This window comes from Lissotriton helveticus, chromosome 8 (genome assembly GCF_964261635.1).
Source record: "Lissotriton helveticus chromosome 8, aLisHel1.1, whole genome shotgun sequence".
Classification (NCBI taxonomy): domain Eukaryota; kingdom Metazoa; phylum Chordata; class Amphibia; order Caudata; family Salamandridae; genus Lissotriton; species Lissotriton helveticus.
The window spans coordinates 164229405-164251134 of record NC_136069.1 but is presented as its reverse complement, the minus strand read 5'-3'; the positions used below and the strand labels follow the sequence as shown (position 1 = coordinate 164251134).

Genomic DNA, 21730 nt, shown 5'->3' with positions numbered 1-21730 from the left:
CCCCAGTATTTTACCTCTCTCCTGTATGAAAAGCATAGGGCCTGCTGATAACAAAACCCAGTGGCTTGCAATTCCACCTCATCAACCTCACCACCATGTTTACTGTTTTCTCGGATTTCTTCACCCCATATGCATGACATTATCACATTTTCACATGCATGGAATCTTTGTTGCAAATCCTCTGCAGGATGCACGTGGTCCCTGCAGGGGACCTCATAGGAGGGCAGACCCCGTAGTAGGGCGTGGGGAGCCGATCGCCCAGTTAAGGGGAGGGGGTGGGCGGGACGAGAAGTCCGTCCCCCTTGGGACAAGATATAGGGGGCGCCCCTCCCTCCTCGTGCCTCTTTGCTGCTGCCCAACCCACCAGTCGGTCGTGCCAGGCTGCTCCTCGCCAGCCTAGGTCCTTTAGGCCCCCCCAGCCCCCCCTCTCTTTCACTCCATTCCCCCTTCCGTCGGACGCGAGGCCCGCGCTTAACAGCTCCCCTCCCTGCCGCTCACCCGCTGAAAGGGGGGAAGGGGGAGGGGGGAGTAATGACAATGTATTTTGTTTTCTAGGATGCAGGAGGAGTTACAAGGCGATCCCCATACAGGACAGGCGCAGGAACAGGACCTGAAGCCCCAGTGATAATCGCACCGTGCTGAATCATACATAATCCAAGGGGCCCTTCTTGGGGACTTGGTTTCGACGGCGCCCCGTTAGTCCTTAGGGCGCTTGTAAGCCTGGGCAACCGGGGGCTTGCCGATAACGCCCCGCCAGGATGGAGAAGGTGTGAGTTGACTCTCCCTTGCCCGGAGGGTGGCGTGGGTGGACGTTATGTCTGCCGGTGGGAGGATTTCCTCCCTAATTCCACACCAGGCTATGGCCGCTGGTGTCCGCTTCTTTGGCTCAACTTCAGGCGCCCTGCAACAAGGGGTTGCGGGGTTTCAGGGGGTCGCCTGTCAGTTAACCCAGTCTGTTATTTGTACTACAAATAAACCTGCAACTTCTTCATCCCAACATGCTTGTCTGTGTATCATTTGGTTGGGGGAGGTTGTGGGCTGAGGCGTACCGATGTCACTACTACGACCACTGTACACATTTTCGCAAACCCACCATCCTTGTTCCGGCTTCTTCCGGGCCCATGTCAACGCTGTTTCACACCGTTGTGTAATTTGCTAAGAGAACCAATTTCCCTTCCAGGAAATCTGTATTATCTGTAATTGATGGGTACTGGAACAGATCACCGAGGCATATTTTCGGTCAATCCCACTCGCACTCACTCCAACCTTACTCAGCTTGCAGATTCCCCTATCTGGCCTCGTTGGCAAAGCGTTCCTTGAAATGTATGGAGACTCAGTCCATCATCCTTCATAAGTCGAAGCACGGACTGAAACAGCCACAACCTGTCTTTAGATGTTCCTAGCACACGCTTCTCATGGAGAATCCCTGGTTTTAAGTACCCTGCGATTCCATTGTTTCAACACATTTGACGCAACCTATGTTTAAAAAAGATTTTGTTCCAGGAATGCCCAGACTACCAAGGTAAGGTTTACTGGGATGAGGCTAACCTTTTCTCTGACTATTTTAATTAACTTCAAAACATGAAAACTCTTGGCAATTCTTACTCAAAGCGAGCTTTGGTTCAAGCACTTCTAATTTATTGTAGCGTTTTTTGAATCCTGCAATTAATCTGGGGTACAAGAAACTTTGTTGTAGAAGGGCAAGTGTAAGATTGGGAATGCACACCTGAGACACCAAGACACACCTTTCATCAAATGATTGAAACTACGGATTGGCACCTGCCTTTCTTTTCAGAAAGGCCTTCATCAATGTCATCGAAACCTGAAGACCTATATCAATAATCAGTACCTGAATTAAAAGCTTGACCACTCTGTCCAGTCAGTATCCGAATGAAGCACTTCAAGAAACAAGTGTGGGGGAAGTGCTGGGATAAGGCACGTTTGCTTCTCAGCATTGACGAAGGATGCTAACCAGGATGCACAATTATTTTCAAATGTAAGTATCATTTTTTCGCCCGAACACCTGGTCAATGGAATCTGTACTAAGAACGATCATTTCACATGGGTCAATTCGCAGCTTTTAATTGTTAGCACTTTTTTTGGTGACTATCAAATTTAAGGGGGAATGCTTAAACCTTTTGCTAAAAGGTTGTGGGCCATATTATCAAGAAAGGGCGATACATTATCGCCGCTTTTATCGGCAGGAAACTGCAGCTAAAGCGGTGATCATGGGCTTTAGCGGCAGTTTCCTGCCGATAAAAGCGGCAATAATGTATCGCCCTTTCTTGATAATATGGCCCTGTGTTCTCTGGTTTCTAGAGATGCTTTGTTGAATAAACCTTCTTAGTAATCAATTATCAAAGCAATGTGGTGGTAGTTGTGGTCGTAGGTGTCTCACTGTTCTAGCAGGACTTCCACGAGTTTTCCAAATTCAATTTTTAAAAGGTTCAACGCTTCTATTTGTGAGATTGATTAAAAAAAAATTGTTTTATGTAATTGCGGGTCTTGCAGATTAACAGGTAAACCAGCCTCCACTGGATGTTAATTTCACACATTTGTGATTACAATTGACGCAGGCACTTTCTTGTAACCTAAGTTCTTGCTTTGTAAGGTAAACGCCATCAATAAGTCAGAGGCTGTAATTCAGGAATGCTAGTAACCAGTTCAGGCACAACTTGAAACCAAAGGGCTGGTGTCTGGAAAGAAACACTAGAACACCGCTGATGGGAGGAGTGGGGGAGTTAGGGTCTCAAATGTCCCCCTGGAGGATGAGATGCCAGGAGACGGATGAAATGCAGTGAGACGGACTTTCTATCGCTGGTAGCCGATCACTTAATTGTAGTGTTACAGTGTTTGTTTGAGGTGTTGGGACTAATGGCTTCAGCAGTAACTCATAGATGTGACATGCTCACTGGAGCCAGGGACTGTGGGGTATATTAGGAAGAACCTTGTTAAAACTATCGCAGTTTTAGCGGCAGGAAACTGCCGCGCTAAAACGGCGATAATGGGCTTGATAATATGCGTTATAGAATTCCAATTTAAGCTTAGACAGGACAGGTTAGATGTGCAGGCAATCTAACTGGGGCTTCTATTGGAATTCTATAACGCATATTAGCAAGCCCATTATCGCAGTTTTAGCGGCAGTTTCCTATCGCTAAAACGACGAAAATTTTAACGAGGTTCTTGCTAATATTCCCATGTGTTTGTACCCTTTACGGATCTTTGGTTCTGGTTCCTGTTCTGCTAGGGAGCATAATACGGAGAAACAGTCCAGAGACTGTCCTATCTCAGGGCAAACAATTTACAATGAAAAGACAATGACATTGGGAAATGGGGTCCAATACGTTTATATTATTAGTCATCAAATGCAGACTCCTCAAAAAATCCTCTGATTTTCGGAAGAAGGCTCGAATCCACTGGTGGATTTTCCTTTATCATAATCTCCCATCAAATGAGCTTAGAAATAAATTCTGCTCTGCATTTAGCATACTCTCCAGAAGAAGAGGGGTTTGCTTTGCCATGCAGCCCCTCCCAAATTTAAGATTATAGTGTTGCTTTACGTAAGTAATGAGTGTGTGAAATTGCTTAACCGTATTGTGCTACATTTCTTGAAATTCCATAAAGATATTACAATATTATTCCTTTAGAGGGAGGTGTGGTTTGCCAGTATCTTGTGTGATTGATTTGAGAAGAAAATGCCTTTCAGCAACATTTTTCTGTGCTAACCAGCCTCCCACAGGCGAAAATTATGCAAACATTCACCAGTTTCACATAACTTGAAAATTCACCCACAGAATTTCAATTTCACACAGCCCTAATAACAGGCTCAGTTGAAAACAAAGAGGCGTCCACATCATAGCTCATAAACTTTGTTTGAGCCCTATGGGCATGTGAGGCATGTCCAAACTCACCCATCTACTATTCAACTGTATCCTTGCCTTTGACCTTTGACCCCGTGCAGTGCTCCGCCACCTTTTGGCTAGATTTACACTATACAAATATCACATATATACACACACACACACTATCAACTAAATTATATAGAAAGGTGAGAGGGACTGTATTATTTACTCCTACCTGGGCGATGGGCCTTGGGAGCTGCCATGACTGCCACTTTGCCTCCATCCTGAGGTTTTGGAGGTGAAGCCGTAAATCTGCAGATCCCGGATTCTGAGGGCGTGCTCGACGTCAAACTGTCTGTGTACTCATTAGTCCCCGCTGTTAGCTGCTCTGATGACGTGTCTGATATGAAGCATTCCGTGATGGTGAACTTGGCGTGCCTCAGCTGTTCCTCCATCTTGGCATGTTCATAGGCCCTCGCCAGCTCTTCGTACGTGGAGGAGGCACTTTCTGTGGAGACCATGCTGCTCCTTGCTCTGTCTGATCGTCGGAAGAAAGGACAAAACATGTCATTCCCAAAACTGCACTCTAAAATGTGCTTGTTATGCTTAACAATGTGACTTTGCTTCAATACAGTATCAGCAGCAGATGACTTGAGCAATCCATAAGTTTGAGTCCAAGCACAGACTCTACCATTGGCCTGTTGACATCACTTTCACACCAAAGATGAATGCCTTTATCACCTACAGAGGTAGCTACTAAGAATATTCAAGTGAAGACTGCAAATAAAAATATAGGTACTGTGAAAATATGTTGCGATTGACTTGACAGCGGCCATTTTGAAGTGTCGACAGCGGCCATTTTGAAGTGTTAGTCATAAGTACTTTTGCATCAAGACATCTAGGTCAAGTCATTTGTGGAACATTAGGGAAACTATTAAAGGAAGCTGGATGGGACGGAGCTAAGGCAAGGAGGGTGACCATGGGTTGGGTGATAATGGCCACAGAGTGTACGTTGGGAGAGGGACTGTGACAGAGAGGAATGAGGCAGTGGTTGCGATGGGGAAAGAAACGGGGACAGTCCCCACACTTGTGGTGATATTAGCAATAGGGAGCGGGTGGGTTTAGTGGTGCAGATCAGAGGGCTGGGAGGTGCAGACCAGGGGCTAACACTTCTTGCTTCATGCATTTCACCAATGGTACAATATTTCTAGGAAAACCTGAGAGAGCACTAGTCTGAAAAAATTGTATAAGTGCACCATATTTACAAGCACGTAGTTAGTTAACATATGCCTTGCACCAGAGTGTCTTATATTTAGTAGTGAAATGTATAGAGTGTTCAAGTAGGGTAACAATAATCATAACAGTGTGAGACTAATGTAGAAATGTTGGAATGAATATGAAAACCTCACGTTCTCATGTTAAAGGAATCATGTGAGAGTTAAGTGGGACCTTGCAAACCAGTTATATTGTGTAGGCCTCATGGCAATTCACAGAAAATCTAAACGTGCTGCTAAAATAATGTGAGGTGGGGTTAACATGGTTCTTCCAAAATGTATTATCGAATTTAGTTTTGAAATATATGCTTTATAGATGTGTACTTTAAGAAACGTATGTTAGTTAAGAATGCTGTTTAAATCAAGTTAAATGTTTTCAGAGTGCAGGGACCCGCTTCATGTAAATCAAGTAGGCTCGAACTGATAATGATGTTCCTTTGATCTGAAATGTGCTCGTTAGAGAAGAAGTCGAGAGGCGCCAAGTACTGTGCTTTCCATATGCTTTACGACCTATAGATATGGGGGAGCCTGGAATTTGAGGCCCACTGTAGGATGGCCTGTATGCAGGTGCGAGGGGTCCTAATCAGTCGAAATGAATGGAGCTTTGTTCAGTGGCGCTTGGCGCAGGCCTGTAGGAGTCTTCAGGAATTTCAGGGGGTATCGGCGCACTGGAGAAGAAGCCTGGGAACCAAGGTCAACTTTAACGAGGGTCTTGAAGAGTACCATCATGGAGTTTACCGCGCAAAGATGTACCACGTGAGGGGCGTCCCAAGGGGCGTTCCTATCGGAAATGTGATTTTGTATTAGGGAAAGCGACCCGGGAGGAGAGCAGAGCAGATGACTTTGGGAGCCTAAGGAAGCGGATGGGTAGGCAGATAGGCTGATCAGGAGAGACCCATTATCAGAGAAGAGACAAAGAGAAGTGCGTGATCTTCTTAGGAAGTCACCACGGCTGACACCTTTTTGGGGTAAAGATCTTGTTAAGTAGGGATGTCACTTAGTCTAGTGTAGGGACAGACTAACTTGGATTTCTTTTCTGTAATGACTCTTAGGTTGCAACTTATATCGATCCTTGCAAACCTAATGATCTTTGAACTTGTACTCATTATTCTGTTTTGTAGACTCAGATTATTCAAAGAATTTATGTTCATAGTGATACCAGTTTACCTTTTGAATCTCATCTTAAGAAGTTTGTATCTTCAGTTATCTTTGGTTTTATATTAAATTTTCAAAACTTAATCCTGGTCAGTGGTTATTTAGAGTGGTGTAAGTTCTTAATTGATTGACTTATTGTTAGATTGCCTTTTACTCAATGACAGGTATCAACGATCCAGTCGACTTGGTTTGGGATCTGGTAAGGTAACTAGTAACCAGTAATCCCGCGTTAACAGTTGGTAGCAGTTAGGATGGTTATCTTCTTGAGGAAGGTAATCTAGAGAGGTTAGTTTACCCCAAGGCCCCTAGACATCGAGAGACGAGCAGCGGAAGAATCGTGCGCCGAAGGTGCAGACGGTGCGAGAAAAGCAGCAGTATCGGAGGAGAGTGAGTATAACAAGGGTCATGCGTGAACAGATTGCGGTGTTTTGTGTTGTATTTGTATCGTAATGTCTTGCGGAGTTGAATGCCTGTAGTGTGAATGAGAGAAGGTTGTGAGCGCGCGCAACCTGGTGAACCGGTTACCTGGTAAACGGGTGAACTGGCAAATCTTAAGTTCAGGCCAGAGCTTAAGTGGTTTTGGGTGTATCGAACATCCAGAGTAGTTGTCGACCATAGTACGGAAGTCATGAGGTACCATTGACCGCCGTGGGACCGAGATAGGGGGAGTGTAAGAGTGAGTGTATGAGTAACGGACGCTGGTCGAAAGTTACTGTGTGTAAGCAACCTATCAGAGAAGGCGATTGTCTGGACGTAAACGGAAAGACATTTCGTCAAGTTAAGGTGACAACTACAGAAAAGACTGTGGGCGTACAGTCAAGAAAGGTGATTGCTTGGATGGAAGTAATCATTTTTCAGAGTATGAATGGGACGCATGCATGACCGAGGAGACGAGCTGAGAAAGGAGGGGAACTGCTGCAAAGGGGGACGAGTGACGTCAGAAAGAGCCGCGCTGAGATAGGGTGGCGAGTGAAGAGCCGCGACGTGATAGGACTGTTGGTGTGACGTCGGCAAGAGCCGCGACGCGATTGGGCGGCTGGTGCGACGTCAGTGAAAAGTCGCGATCGGATAAGCCAGTTAGCGGGAACAGCGCGACGATTGGTAGATTGTCATTAGGAAGTAAACAAACGCGGAGAAAAGAGAAATCATGAAGTGTTTTAAGTGTTTGAAAGGGATTTTTAAAAGAAAAAGAAGTGAACATTATTACGGGGAAGAGGCACCGCCGGAGGGTACACCAGCTCATTATATGGCAGCGAATGTGGGGCTGCATACGATATTGTGGATTGGGGCTTGGAATAAGCTTACGGAAGGAAATGAGGAAATGCAGTTCCCGAAGTACGGGACGTTTAAGCTAGAGGTGTTACATCGGCTAAAAGCAACCATGTCCTCATTGAAACCCTCACCTAGACCAACACAGTTTGAGGCCCTTAATGCATGGATTAGGGCGGCACACGATAGAAATTTGGACAGGCGTCAACAAAGATTGACGCGATCGGTAAGAGCAGTGCGAGATTCCAAATGGGACGAGGAGGCAAAGAGATGGAGGGTACAGGCTATTGAGGTAGAGAAGTTGTATCCAATGAGGGAGGTGGTAGGTGGGAGGAACCTCATGGAAGAGGATGAGGAGAGCGAGTCGGAGGACAATGTGATAAATAGATTATTGATAGACAGACCACCTCCGAGAGTTGAGGAAGTTGAAGATAGAGGGCTCGCAAGGGAAGATGGGAATGCCATAGAGGGGTATACACCACTCCCTATATCGGAATGGACACCTATCAAAGGTGGGGAGACACCTCAACCTAGTACAGTACAGAGTGTAGTGGGAAGGTTTGTGGTGCAGAAAACGCCAACCACCGAAAGGGTTGAGTCTTTTGGATTGCCAGACGCTCTTCAAGTGCCTGTTACCATAGGACCTATAGTATCGATCTATAACCCTGAGAGAGATAGAGAGGAAGAACAGAGGCAATTGGATAGAGAAAGGATCGAGATGGAAAGGAGGAATAACGTGACAAATGCATGGAAGCAATTGCCAGGTTCGGTAACGTGGAACACCCCATTAGATACAACTGTAGGTCCCAACACAGGACAGGGAGGTCAGAGAGGACCGATGGACCTAAGGGGACCGCGGCCAAAGTCCTATACAGAATTAAGAGCTGATTTGTGGGAATGGGATGGGTCCGCAGTAACCCCGAGTAACAGGTCAAGAACAGAACCAGAATGGGAAAGCAGAGGTAACGGGACTGTATCTCATTGTGGGGCCAGCGAAAGCAGTCAGGGGCGGGAAGGCCAAAGTCAGGAGAATAGAGGAGTTACACGTCCTACGGATGAGAGGGAACAGCAGGAGCAAAATAGTAGGAGTATAGAGTGTGAGGAGATGTCCCGTCTCTGGGAGAAAGGTGGAGACCAAATGGTACATGCTTTTCAGAATAGGTTTAGGTGCCTTCATCATGTACTCGGAGAAGACGTCCAACATTGGAGAAAGGAGAACAGTGATAGGTCCCGCCATGCCTCGAGTAATCAGGAATCACAGGGAAATAGTGAGGAAAGGGGGAGTAATGGAATGCCTTACTATACATCCAGAGAGAACAGGCAGAACGGGGAAGGTGGGAATGTGAGAAGCAATGGAGTATTTCACCATCCACCCCGAGAGGATGGAAAAGCCTGGGATCTAGAGAGGTGGGAGCATGGGAAGACTCCGCATAACTCACCGGAGCCTAAACGTAGATCTTGGAGCTGGGATGGGAGAGATGCGGATGGAGTAACTAAATTTAGTGTGTTGAAAGCTGAAATTAAGGCAAAGAGACTTGATGTCACCAGTTTAAAATCAGATGTCGATGAGATAATTGATGGTACATTGCCTTTAGAAAGGATAGAATTGTATGAACAGGATGAGCTGTTGTTCATGGCAAAGGATATTACTAGGAAAGCTAGAGCATTTCATGAGAAACTGACCAATTTGGCAGACAGATATGCCGTAGATTTATCTAGGACAAGGGCATTGCAGAGTAACCACAGATTGCAGTACTCAGACCAAGACCTAGATGAGAAGAGAACTACTGGATTAAAAACACACATAAGGGAGTTGGTATCAGGAATAAGGGTGTGGAGAGAACTGGACAAATGGGAAGAGAGGTGGTCGAAAAAGGGCACTGTTAGACGGAGTACAAGTGTGATGACCCCAGAGGGAAGGGTAATGCAGATGGAGGCATTCCCTTTGCGGGAAATATCAAACGGAAATCATGTACATGTGCCCTGGAGTAGAGGAGACTTAGCTGCGTTTACCAACTCATTTCCGAAGTTAAGGGACAATCCAGTAGAGTGGTATAAGCAGGTAGAAAGGTTTGTAAAGATCTCGAAGGTATTGTGGATTGATTTGAACACGTTGTTTGACATCGTGGTTCCATCTGATTTATGGACACCATGCAAGACTAGTGTTGAATGGCCGAATACTGAACCAGTGAGGGATGCTCGGACTAATGGACCGTCCGAGATTGTCATGCAAAAGTATGAAAGGGTAATAGCTTGGCTGAAAGATAAGGTACCACCACAGGACATAGATTGGGTAAAAATAGACCGAACGAGACAAGAACCAAAGGAGACCGTTCATGAGTTTTATGAGAGGTTGTTGAAAACATTCAAGCAATACAGTGGACTCGATGTAATGGATCCCAAAGATATAGGGCAGTTTGTGTCAAAGTTTGTCTTGGGGTTGAGACCTGATATTTGTTTGATGATTCAGCAACATTTAATATGTTGGCAAAACAAACCACTAGATGAGATCCTGCGATATGCGAGATACTGTAGTGACGAAATAGATTCTAAAGCCAAGAATCTAAAGGAGAAATTGATGGTGGTGCAAATGCAGTCAGCCGGGAAGGGCGGACAGCAGAAACAGGGAACGTGGACAATGGGACGGAAGTCAAGTGGTCAGAACAAGGATAATGAAGAAGGTCAGAGACCTAGGGTAGACTTTGCCACTTTAAAGAAAACGACAAAGTGCCATTTGTGTCACCAGGTGGGACATTGGCGACGCGAGTGTCCCTTTAACCCTGAAAATGGAGAGCTAGAAGTAGAAGAGCAGGTTCAAGAAGTTCCAGCTCCAAAGGTGACAGTTCCAGGAAGCAAGGTGGCCAAAGGGGGGACTTCGGCTCCACGGGCCCAGTTCCCACAGCCACCGAAAATAGCGACAGGGGGAAAGGTCTTTAAACAAATGCCTCTCTTTATCGAGGAAGAAAAGTGTTATTATATTGATCCATTGACAGGACAACGTGTGAGTAGTGAAGAGGACTGTACCCTCGGGGCAGTCCTAGAGGTGGATCAGAGAGGGCCGTTTGTAGAGGCAGAGGTGGCAGGGTGTCCTACAACGTTCTTAGTGGATACTGGAGCTACTCGATCAACTCTGAGATCAGCGGTGGTTCCAGACTTGCCGATGTCAGGGGAAACAATTCAGGTGGTAGGAGTCGCAAACAAAAGGCTGACTAGTCCATTGACAGAACCCGTGTCTGTGAAGATAGGAAACCATATGAACGAACATCAGTTTGTGGTTTGTGATTCGAGTCCTGTATGTCTGTTAGGAAGGGATTTACTGTGCAAATTGAACTGCACAATATACTGCACCCCGCAAGGAGTGGAGGTACAGACTACAGACGATGATGCTACTTTCAAGGTAGCCAATTCAAAATCCTGTGTAGAACTATATCCTACTCTGACAGTAGAAGATCTTCCCCAAGACTTACGAGATGCAGTAGCGTCAGAGGTATGGGATTTCACAGGAGAAGAAATAGGATTGATTAGAGGGGTAGAACCAGTAAAAATAATGGTAAAGCCAAATGCCGAGTTTCCCAGAACGCCTCAATACAAATTGTCCCAAGAAACGATTGCAGGAATAAAACCTGTGATCGAGTCAATGATACAACAGGGAATACTGAAAGAAATCGTGGGTAGTCCCTGTAACTCCCCGATTATGGGTTTGCAGAAACCTAGCGGGAAGTTCAGGATAGTTCAGGATTTACGAAAAATTAACAATATAGTCGTTTCATGTTGCCCCGTGGTACCGAATCCATCAGTGATACTGTTTCAAATACCATGTCAAGCAGAATGGTTCACAGTGATAGATCTTTGCCAGGCTTTCTTTTCAATCCCATTGGATGAAGAGAGCAGGTATCTTTTCGCTTTTAAAATGGAAGATCGCTTTTTAACATGGTGTCGAATCCCACAAGGATTCACAGACAGCCCATCCATCTTCAACCAGTTGTTGAAGAAGAATCTCGAAAATCTAGTACTGCCGCAGAATTCGGTTCTGGTCCAGTACATAGATGACCTACTTGTTGCGTCAGAGACTGAGGAAGCTTGTAAAGTAGATTCCATTGCCTTATTGAACCATTTAGCTGAAAATGGACATAAGGTATCTCCGAGCAAGTTGCAGTACTGTCTGACAGAAGTACAGTATTTGGGGCACCGGTTAGAAAAGGGAAAACGCAAGGTGTCCCCAGAGAGGATTGAGGCAATAATGAAGATGAATGCGCCTACGACACAGAGAGAAGTTCGGATGTTTCTAGGAATGGTTGGTTATTGTCGACAGTGGATAGTTAACTTTTCACTGAAAGCAAAACCCTTACAGAAACTGACGCACAAGGAGGTGAGTGATCCGGTACCATGGGATGACGAATGCCTAGTGGCGTTCTTGCAGCTGAGAGACGACTTGTGTCGTGCTCCGGCTCTGGGGATGCCCGACTACGAGAAATCATTTTCACTCTATTGCTGTGAGAGGGAGGGATGTGCTTTGTCAGTCTTGGCACAGACCCACGGAAATGCCCGTAGACCAGTTGCCTACTTTTCGGCTACATTAGATCCGGTAGCCGCAGCGTTGCCCGGATGTCTCAAATCCGTTGCTGCAACGGGTGTCAGCATTGAAAGGAGTGAGAGTATTGTGATGGGACATCCGTTAGTGGTGTACGTACCGCATTCTGTAAAATTGTTAATGACCAGGACGAAGACGCAGCATCTGACCAATAGCAGGCTCAAGCGCTACGAGCAAGTTATCCTTGCCGCGGAGAACGTGACCCTCAGGAGATGCTGTGTCTTGAATCCTGCTACTTTGATGCCATTACCTACTGTAATAGAAGGCGAAGGATGTGAAGACCACGATTGCCTTGATGTGACTGAACTATGCACGAAACCCAGACCAGATATTGTGGATGAGCCGTTGTCTCAACCTGATGAGATTTACTTTGTCGATGGCTCATGTTTAAGAGACGATACTGGTCGGTTGAGAGCAGCTTATGCTGTTTGTACCATTACTGGAGTTGTGGAAGCCGCTTGCCTGGAAGGAGTACATTCCGCACAGGTAGCAGAAATTATTGCCCTAACTCGTGCCTGCATAGCAGGAAACGGAAAGAGAGTCACCATATACACTGACAGCCAATATGGTTTCGGTGTGGTTCACGATTTCGGGCAGTTGTGGTCTCAGAGAGGTTACATGACCTCCTCTGGTTCGCCCATTCGAAATGGAGAATTTGTGCGATTGTTGCTAGAAGCACTACAAGGTCCAGTTGCCATAGCAATAGTAAAATGTGTAGCTCATACTAAGAATACAGATTTTGTATCACAAGGCAACAGGTACGCTGATGAGGTCGCACGCTATTGTGCGGAACAAGATTATTCTTTTTCAAAAGTGGAAATTGATGGTGCTGAAGAAAAGACAGAATTAAGCATGATGTTAGAGACTGTAGACACTTGGGAGGATTTAAGAGTGATGCAGGAGAACGCACCTGAAGCAGAGAAAAAGGCATGGGAAATAGCAGGTTGCGTGAGAAGCAAGATGGATTTTTGGATTTCAGCAGATGGGAGGGCTGTGTTACCTGAGGAACTAGCGAATCCCATGGCAAGGCAAATACATGGTCCAGTACACCTAGGAAGAGACGCTATGATGAGAGTATTTAGGCAGACTTGGTATTGCCCTAAATTTAGAATAGCAGCAGAATCAGTATGCAAGCGATGTGTTACCTGCCAACAACTGAACATAGGCAAAAGGACACCAGTCACACTGAGTCACATTGGGAGGTCGGGGGGGCCTTTCAATAGAATGCAATTAGACTTTATTGAAATGCCAAGAGTTAACCGCCTTAGGTATGTGCTGGTGGTTGTATGTATATTTTCCAGATGGGTTGAAGCGTACCCTACACGTAGGTGCGATACACTCACAGTAGCTAAATTGTTGCTCAGGGAGCTGATACCGCGCTTCGGGTTGCCTGCCTCTCTGGAATCGGACAGAGGAAAACATTTTAACAGCGAAATAGTGAAGATGTTGTGCTCCACATTAAATATCGATCAGAAACTGCATTGTAGTTATCGACCAGAAGCCTCAGGGATTGTGGAACAAGTAAACGGCACTCTGAAGAATAGATTGGCTAAAGTTTGTGCATCCACATCTTTGAGTTGGCCAGATGCTCTTCCTTTAGTGCTCATGAGCATGCGCAGCACACCTGACAGGAGGACAGGTCTCTCTCCACACGAGATTCTGATGGGGAGGGCCATGAGACTTCCTACGGTTCCAACTGCTGCCCTATTGAATATCACAGATGATCTGATCTTGGATTATTGTAAGGGACTGTCTGACGCCATCCATTCTGTGTCCCTTCAGGTGCAGGCGGCTGAAGTTCCAGCATCAAGGAATCTGTGTCATGATCTGAACCCAGGGGATTGGGTGTTGGTCAAGAAGCACGTCCGGAAGAACTGCCTAGATGTACGCTGGCGTGGGCCCTTTCAGGTAATCCTGATCACGAACACCGCGGTGAAGTGCGGAGGGCTGCCAAATTGGATCCATGCATCCCATACTCGAAGAGTTCCAGCACCTCTAGAAGAAACAGCTCCTATCCCAGACGAAAGTTCAGTCGTGGAAGAAGAGTCACAAGAGGGGATTGGATCAGCTGAGGGGGTGTCGGAAGAAGGTGGGAACGCATCGGATCCAGAAGAGGAGAGAAGACAGGACGGCAGTGAGACTGAAGACGCAACTGAAGGGGAGAGCTGTAGTGAATACGACTCAGACACAGATCAGTACCAGAGCGACCAAGAACCGAGTGTGAGGACGAGAAATAGGAGAACAAGGCTTGGAGCTGCCACTTGGCCGGAAAGAAGAAGGAGGCTAAGTTTAAGGTCGGCTCAGGAAGAAACGCTTGCTCCTATATCCGAAGACTCGGATCCAGAAGAAGATACCCAGGATCAAGCCGAGGAAGGTCTTAGAAGATCAAGGAGGGTGCGAGTGCCTAGCAGAAGGTACTCTACTTCCGATTGGACCTACCTCGTTGCAGATGTCCGTGGGACACCGAACCGGGAGGGTCAGGGAAGTGAGCCTGATCAGAACTGATCCGATCATCACAGTGCAAATAAGATTCCTGCTGCCAGGAGCGGAGACCGAAAGGTTGCTGACACTCAACATCGTCTATCCTCCTCTCCTGAGCGGAATAAGAAAATTGATTTTAGAGACAGTTGATTTTCCGGTTTGCTGTTCACGATATCCAGTGTTGGAGGGAACTCTTCTTCGACTGGAAATGCTTGAGCGAGTAGTGGAAGTTCTTGGAACACTCATTGTCTTGGACTAATACCTTGTTGTAAATGTCTTCAAAGGGGCGTAGAACTGGGAAAGTGAAGAAGGTGATCCTGGTCAGAACGGACCCCTTTGTAACTGTGGATGTAGAACTGATAGTACCAGGAGTGGAGATTGAAAAGACATTAACTCTTCATTTTGTTCGACCACTTGTCCAGAGTGAAATAAGGAGAATAATCCTAGAAACAGTCGAATTCCCATGTTGCTGCAAGGAATGCCCAATACTTGAGGGAATGTTTCTTCGTATGGACATTTATGAAGACGTAGTGTCACTCCTTGCAACATTCATAGATTCTGATTGATAAAAGACTTTTGAAAAGGACTTTGTAAAATATTGCTGCAAGATAACCTAGCGCCGAGTGGAAGAAGAAAATGATAGGGTCTCCCTTTTAGAGGATGGAGAAGGGCTAGGGTTGTCTATTTCCTACAGGACTTTAAACTGTTTTGCGGAGTAAATTGTCAACTTCCAGGTGTTCAAAAGAGAGAAATTTTTTCGGAAAAAAGGAGACGTTGGAGATAGAAGAAAACCAAAATTACACTGTTTGAGATCATGGAGGCTGGCAACCCGAACCGCAGGGCGAAATGTATAGTTGGCACACTTTTAGGGGTGGTGATTTCACTTATAGTTTTAGTGGTTACTGTTTCATATATAGTGGGACACGAGAGAGATGCAACTGCAGTTAAGGAAATCAAGGGAGTGTCAACACAGAGGACAATCACTGTTAATAGTAAGGGAAACATCAATGATAAAGACAAAGCGTTGTTAGATGCGGAAATAAAAAGATTACACACAGACGAATCACAGGGAAACTTCAGGTCAAATGCTTATGCCAAATTGCTTTACGAATACATTGATGTCATGGAGGCGAAGAATTGCTACGTTTGTATGCAATTACCAGCTTCGGTGGAGGAGGGTATCAGATACCATCATCTTCCATTGACATATGGAATTACATGTAGTTTATTGTTGAGCATATTCTATGGACGAGAGGGGTTCGAGTATTACTTCTCGAACTTTGATTCGACATTGCCAGAGGTCCCAAATTACAAGCATCTGAACAAGTGGGACTATTACAAGAGCGAAGACAGATTACACAAATGGTTCATTCCATGGAAAACGTTAGATACTTCACATGCCCGAAGAAATAATCTGACTTGTCAAGTGTCAGAAATTGAGAAAAAGTTTATAGGGCAGGTAGATACTAGATACAGGAGGCAGAAGATTCTAAAGGCTTCAGGGCAATGGGAAACAGATTGGACCAAGGAAGAAAGGATACACCAAAGAAAGGGTAGCTTTGGTCCAATTGCTTTAGACAAGGAGAAATGGGGGAAACTGTGCATTCACAGGAGTTACTCCTATTATGAGAATCTGTATGTAGGTCAAGTCAGTTGTGAACATGCTTTTCAATTGGAATACTACTCCAAAGATTTTCTGAAAGAGATGCAAGCAATTCCAAATGTATATTTTGTATGTGGAAGAAATGCATATGTGAAGCTACCAGATAATTGGTACGGATCATGTTACTTAGCAATTGTCTTCCCCAAAATATATCATGTTGAGAATTTAGAAACGACAAAGAAAGGAATACCAACTAGAGGGAAGAGAGGGCTAAGTGCAGCAGAAGTAATTTGGGATGTATTCGGTGCTGCATTCCATATCTTGGGAGTGATACTGAATGACATCAAAATTAGGAGATTGGCTACAGTCGTAGATAGGTTATCTGCCAGTACTGCTAGATCATTAATGCTGGTGGAGGGTGAGATGCAATCGATAAGGGCAATGGTTCTTCAGAACCGACTTGCTTTAGATGTTCTGTTAGCCAAGGAGGGCGGAGTCTGTAAGGCTTTGAAGGTCCAGGAATGTTGCACTTACATTCCAGACAATTCAAAACCTCTAGAAAAATACATACGAAACATCACTGCCATACACCACGAAATTGAGGATCTTACAAAGATAAACGTGTGGGAAAAAGTAGGTCATGGAATGGGTAAAGTTGGAGGTTGGTTTGCCAACTTAGGAAAGGGTATCGTTTGGTACATACTGAAACCCATCATCATAATTGTGATTTGTGTAATCACTTTGTGGGGATTGGTGCGTTTGTATCAGTGGTATAGAGCAAACAGATTGCAGAGATCTATGAGAGAACAGGAGAAAAGGTTGACAGCGATGCAAGATACACAATATAAGAGTCTGAAGGCATTGGAGACAATGAAAAGAAGTGGTACTGCCACGACTTCACTTTGAAGAGTCCTACATTTTTGTGATGGTGTTTTGATGGTGATGACCCCTGAAGGTCATCAAAGGGGGGACTGAGAGAGCACTAGTCTGAAAAAATTGTATAAGTGCACCATATTTACAAGCACGTAGTTAGTTAACATATGCCTTGCACCAGAGTGTCTTATATTTAGTAGTGAAATGTATAGAGTGTTCAAGTAGGGTAACAATAATCATAACAGTGTGAGACTAATGTAGAAATGTTGGAATGAATATGAAAACCTCACGTTCTCATGTTAAAGGAATCATGTGAGAGTTAAGTGGGACCTTGCAAACCAGTTATATTGTGTAGGCCTCATGGCAATTCACAGAAAATCTAAACGTGCTGCTAAAATAATGTGAGGTGGGGTTAACATGGTTCTTCCAAAATGTATTATCGAATTTAGTTTTGAAATATATGCCTTATAGATGTGTACTTTAAGAAACGTATGTTAGTTAAGAATGCTGTTTAAATCAAGTTAAATGTTTTCAGAGTGCAGGGACCCGCTTCATGTAAATCAAGTAGGCTCGAACTGATAATGATGTTCCTTTGATCTGAAATGTGCTCGTTAGAGAAGAAGTCGAGAGGCGCCAAGTACTGTGCTTTCCATATGCTTTACGACCTATAGATATGGGGGAGCCTGGAATTTGAGGCCCACTGTAGGATGGCCTGTATGCAGGTGCGAGGGGTCCTAATCAGTCGAAATGAATGGAGCTTTGTTCAGTGGCGCTTGGCGCAGGCCTGTAGGAGTCTTCAGGAATTTCAGGGGGTATCGGCGCACTGGAGAAGAAGCCTGGGAACCAAGGTCAACTTTAACGAGGGTCTTGAAGAGTACCATCATGGAGTTTACCGCGCAAAGATGTACCACGTGAGGGGCGTCCCAAGGGGCGTTCCTATCGGAAATGTGATTTTGTATTAGGGAAAGCGACCCGGGAGGAGAGCAGAGCAGATGACTTTGGGAGCCTAAGGAAGCGGATGGGTAGGCAGATAGGCTGATCAGGAGAGACCCATTATCAGAGAAGAGATAAAGAGAAGTGCGTGATCTTCTTAGGAAGTCACCACGGCTGACACCTTTTTGGGGTAAAGATCTTGTTAAGTAGGGATGTCACTTAGTCTAGTGTAGGGACAGACTAACTTGGATTTCTTTTCTGTAATGACTCTTAGGTTGCAACTTATATCGATCCTTGCAAACCTAATGATCTTTGAACTTGTACTCATTATTCTGTTTTGTAGACTCAGATTATTCAAAGAATTTATGTTCATAGTGATACCAGTTTACCTTTTGAATCTCATCTTAAGAAGTTTGTATCTTCAGTTATCTTTGGTTTTATATAAAATTTTCAAAACTTAATCCTGGTCAGTGGTTATTTAGAGTGGTGTAAGTTCTTAATTGATTGACTTATTGTTAGATTGCCTTTTACTCAATGACAGGTATCAACGATCCAGTCGACTTGGTTTGGGATCTGGTAAGGTAACTAGTAACCAGTAATCCCGCGTTAACAAACCCAAAATGAAGACAACCAACCTGACTATTCAGGGCAAGTGAAATTCCATTGTGGATAGTTTTCATAATGAGGCAAACCATTACTTTTGATGTAATTCACCAAACGAGGTGATGGGAACAAAAAGGAGCAGGAAATGGCACAAGAAAACAGATGAAGAGCTAAAGGGGTGGAATTAAGGAAAGGGGAGATACCGGGGTACAAGAAGTTGTCAAAGTGCTAGGTATCGGAAGTCGCAGAGCTCCGAGGGTACACAGTATACTTATACAGAGTCTAGAGCCCAACTAGTGGTAAAGGTAGAGGTGCTAGGGTATAACAAGCGGTAGCATTAAATGGGTATTTTTTCGGCACAAAAGTATTAGGATATAGATCGAAGGGAGGTAACAAAGAATAGGTACTGGGAAAAGCTACTAGGGTATAGATGGTTCACGTCAGGGGCACATTGGTACAGCTGGGTAGGGAATCTATGATAAGGGTATAGCTGCAGATTGGTGGAGTACAGGGAGCAGGCTATAGACAGGTGCAAAGGTATGAGGTAAAGACAGAGGTAGAGGAAGTAGGGTGTAGTTGAGAATAGAGGGACAAGTGTCTATGCCGGGGCAGAGAAACTACGGTACAGATACAGATGGACGTAGTAGGGGTTATGTAGAGAGTAGAGGCATTAGATTACAGGGAGGGGTAAAGATGCTAAGGTATAGGTACGGCTAACTGGAAAAAGGGTGTGGTTTAGGGCAGGGGTATTAAGGTCTAAGCGGTGATAGATATAAAAAGGGTATAAGTAGAGATATTTGAGTAAAGGCACGGAAGCAGTGGTAATTATTTCCGATATACAACCCCCTACATAGACCCACCGACAACTGATCCATTTTCTCTGTTTCATTCGTTCCATTACGTTTTCATGTCTAGGTTTTAGGATTTTTACTTCTGATCTTTTGTGCGTTCGTTGTTATTGATTTTCTGTCACCATTATCTGTCCTCCTTGGTTGATAACTATTTGCCACTGAACTGAAAGCCAGTAAATGTTTATTGCACTTTTTCAAAAATGATTAAACTCTTTCAACAAAAACATATCTCTGTAATGCCAAGAATTCTGTTATTCTTCCCCTGCACCATTAATCCAACTCACATTGTATAAATATGCTCCAAAATCAGCCGTGCCAGTGGAAATGCAACCGAGTGTCAATCACAATGAAAGAGATTGTGAACTAGGTAAGCGGTCAGTGTGGAATCAAAGTCACCAGGCTTAAAATATCCTGCTTTCATATCTTATGGGAGTGCATAGACATACCTAAAATCAAAAAGCAGCAGTAGATTGGGTAGAAGCATAGGTACCAGGGTACCGGTAGCTTACCAGGTATGAGGTAATAGTGGGCCTTGAGGACTTAGAACCATGCTGCAGTGGGACATCCCCTCCAGACAGCTCAGCTCTGCTTGCCAGAACTTTGTGGTTGTTCAAATATTCCAGAAGGCAGGGTGGGGAGGCAGAGTTTTTTCGGTGGCCGCGGCAAGCTCTGGAACTCCCTCCCACTCCCTATCACTAGCCTTCAGGGCCGTCCGGCATTTTGAAAAGCCTTAAAAACCTGGCTTTCCACTCTTTAACTGAAGGCAGGTTATTTTTCGGTGATCTTAGACCCTTTATTTAGGGCGCTTGTCCTTAATCAGGGAGCCTATCTGGCTGCGAATTGTAAAGATACCACGAAATCCACACAGTACTGAGATGTTTAATATTTCAGGGCAGGAACAGCTCCTCCATAATGAGCACCCTTAAGGCCCTACCTAGCGGTGGCATCAGATTATTTTATCTGCATGGGATCTCTCAAGAAGTCACAATTCTATTTTGCTTGGAGTACCAAGAAACCTCACACCATTCCTGCCTCAAAATGTCAAAGTAATCTTATAAGGTATTTTCAGGCACAGCTCCTGCTCTACAGAATTTGCTTAAGCAGGTAACAGGCTGCTGCCCAACTTCATGTTTTCCTGGAGGTCTCTAAAAACCTACCATTTAACTTAGCATTTATTTCTCTGTCACAATCAATCAATCAATCAATCAATCAGAGTACTTGTAAAGCATGCTACTTACCCATGAGGGTCTCAAGGCGCTGATGGAGGGGGGGGGGGGCGCTACTGCTCGAAGCTTAAGTGTGATTTTATTCTCGCTTTTTAACTTTTAGCTTAGTTTTCACTTTATTTCTTTTGAATGTCGTAGGTCTAGCCCAAAGCTTTTAAATATATTATTTGCAAATGTTTTCTGGTTTGCAATATTTCTGTCAACATTAACTAACGCCCACAGTACTTTTCAGATTTAGGTCTATGCTACAGACAATTATCTACCTGTCTTTGGGAACTCATCTGATAATGCTACTATAAAACTAGGTGTATCCTAAGATTCTTGGGTCAGATATCAAATTTACAGCCAGAGGTTCCTGACTTTGCATGGGTGTAGACTTTGAAATTCACGAATATAATATCAGGCCTCCAAACACGTGAAAGCCTCAGATTTTCCATTAGTACTCTTTGAAAACTTGTGCATTCAATACTATGCGAGTCATTTGGTTTGGAAATATCATCAGATTCTGTAATTGGATTTAAAAACAAAATCTCCATTTTCCCTGGGGACAAACCCTTTCTGTAGCACATTCAGAAATGCTGGGGGTGTTTCCGTCCCATTTTCATCACAGAAATTGATTTACTCCTGCCCTTGACTGGAGTAACTCCCCACATTTTAGGGCCGATTAGGATGGAGGATTTTCCACCTCCTCCGGGCCGGCGGAAGCCACCTCCGGCCCGGAGGAGGCGGAAAATCCTCTGCGGAGTCACCAAAGACCCACTGCCGCATTACGATGGCTGGTGGGTCTTGGTTTCTGTCCGCTGCTTTTCCGCCGCGGTCGGATTACAACCGCGGCGGAAAAGCTCTCATTTGGCTGGCGGTGTCTATCAGACACCGCCAGCCAAATTAGGATGCATTTGTAAACATGCTTTTCCGCTGCGGTTTTTCCGCCGTGGAAAAGCATGTGTACTTTTGAATTTGGGGGCCCGTTGCCGGCCCCCAGGGTGTAGGCGGTGGGGGGTGCACATGGGGGGTACCTATGGTACCCCC

General features: G+C 44.9%; 1 protein-coding gene across 1 annotated transcript in view; it reads right to left on the bottom strand.

The window, feature by feature from the left end:
- The window catches only part of DSCAM (DS cell adhesion molecule), a 959122-nt gene that overhangs the window by 62533 nt on the left and 874859 nt on the right, over nucleotides 1-21730 (bottom strand). Inside the window, exon 32 of the mRNA XM_078656818.1 lies at nucleotides 4078-4380. Within this exon, the coding sequence (XP_078512944.1) occupies nucleotides 4078-4380 (303 nt within the window). The remainder of the gene's footprint in view (nucleotides 1-4077; nucleotides 4381-21730) is intronic.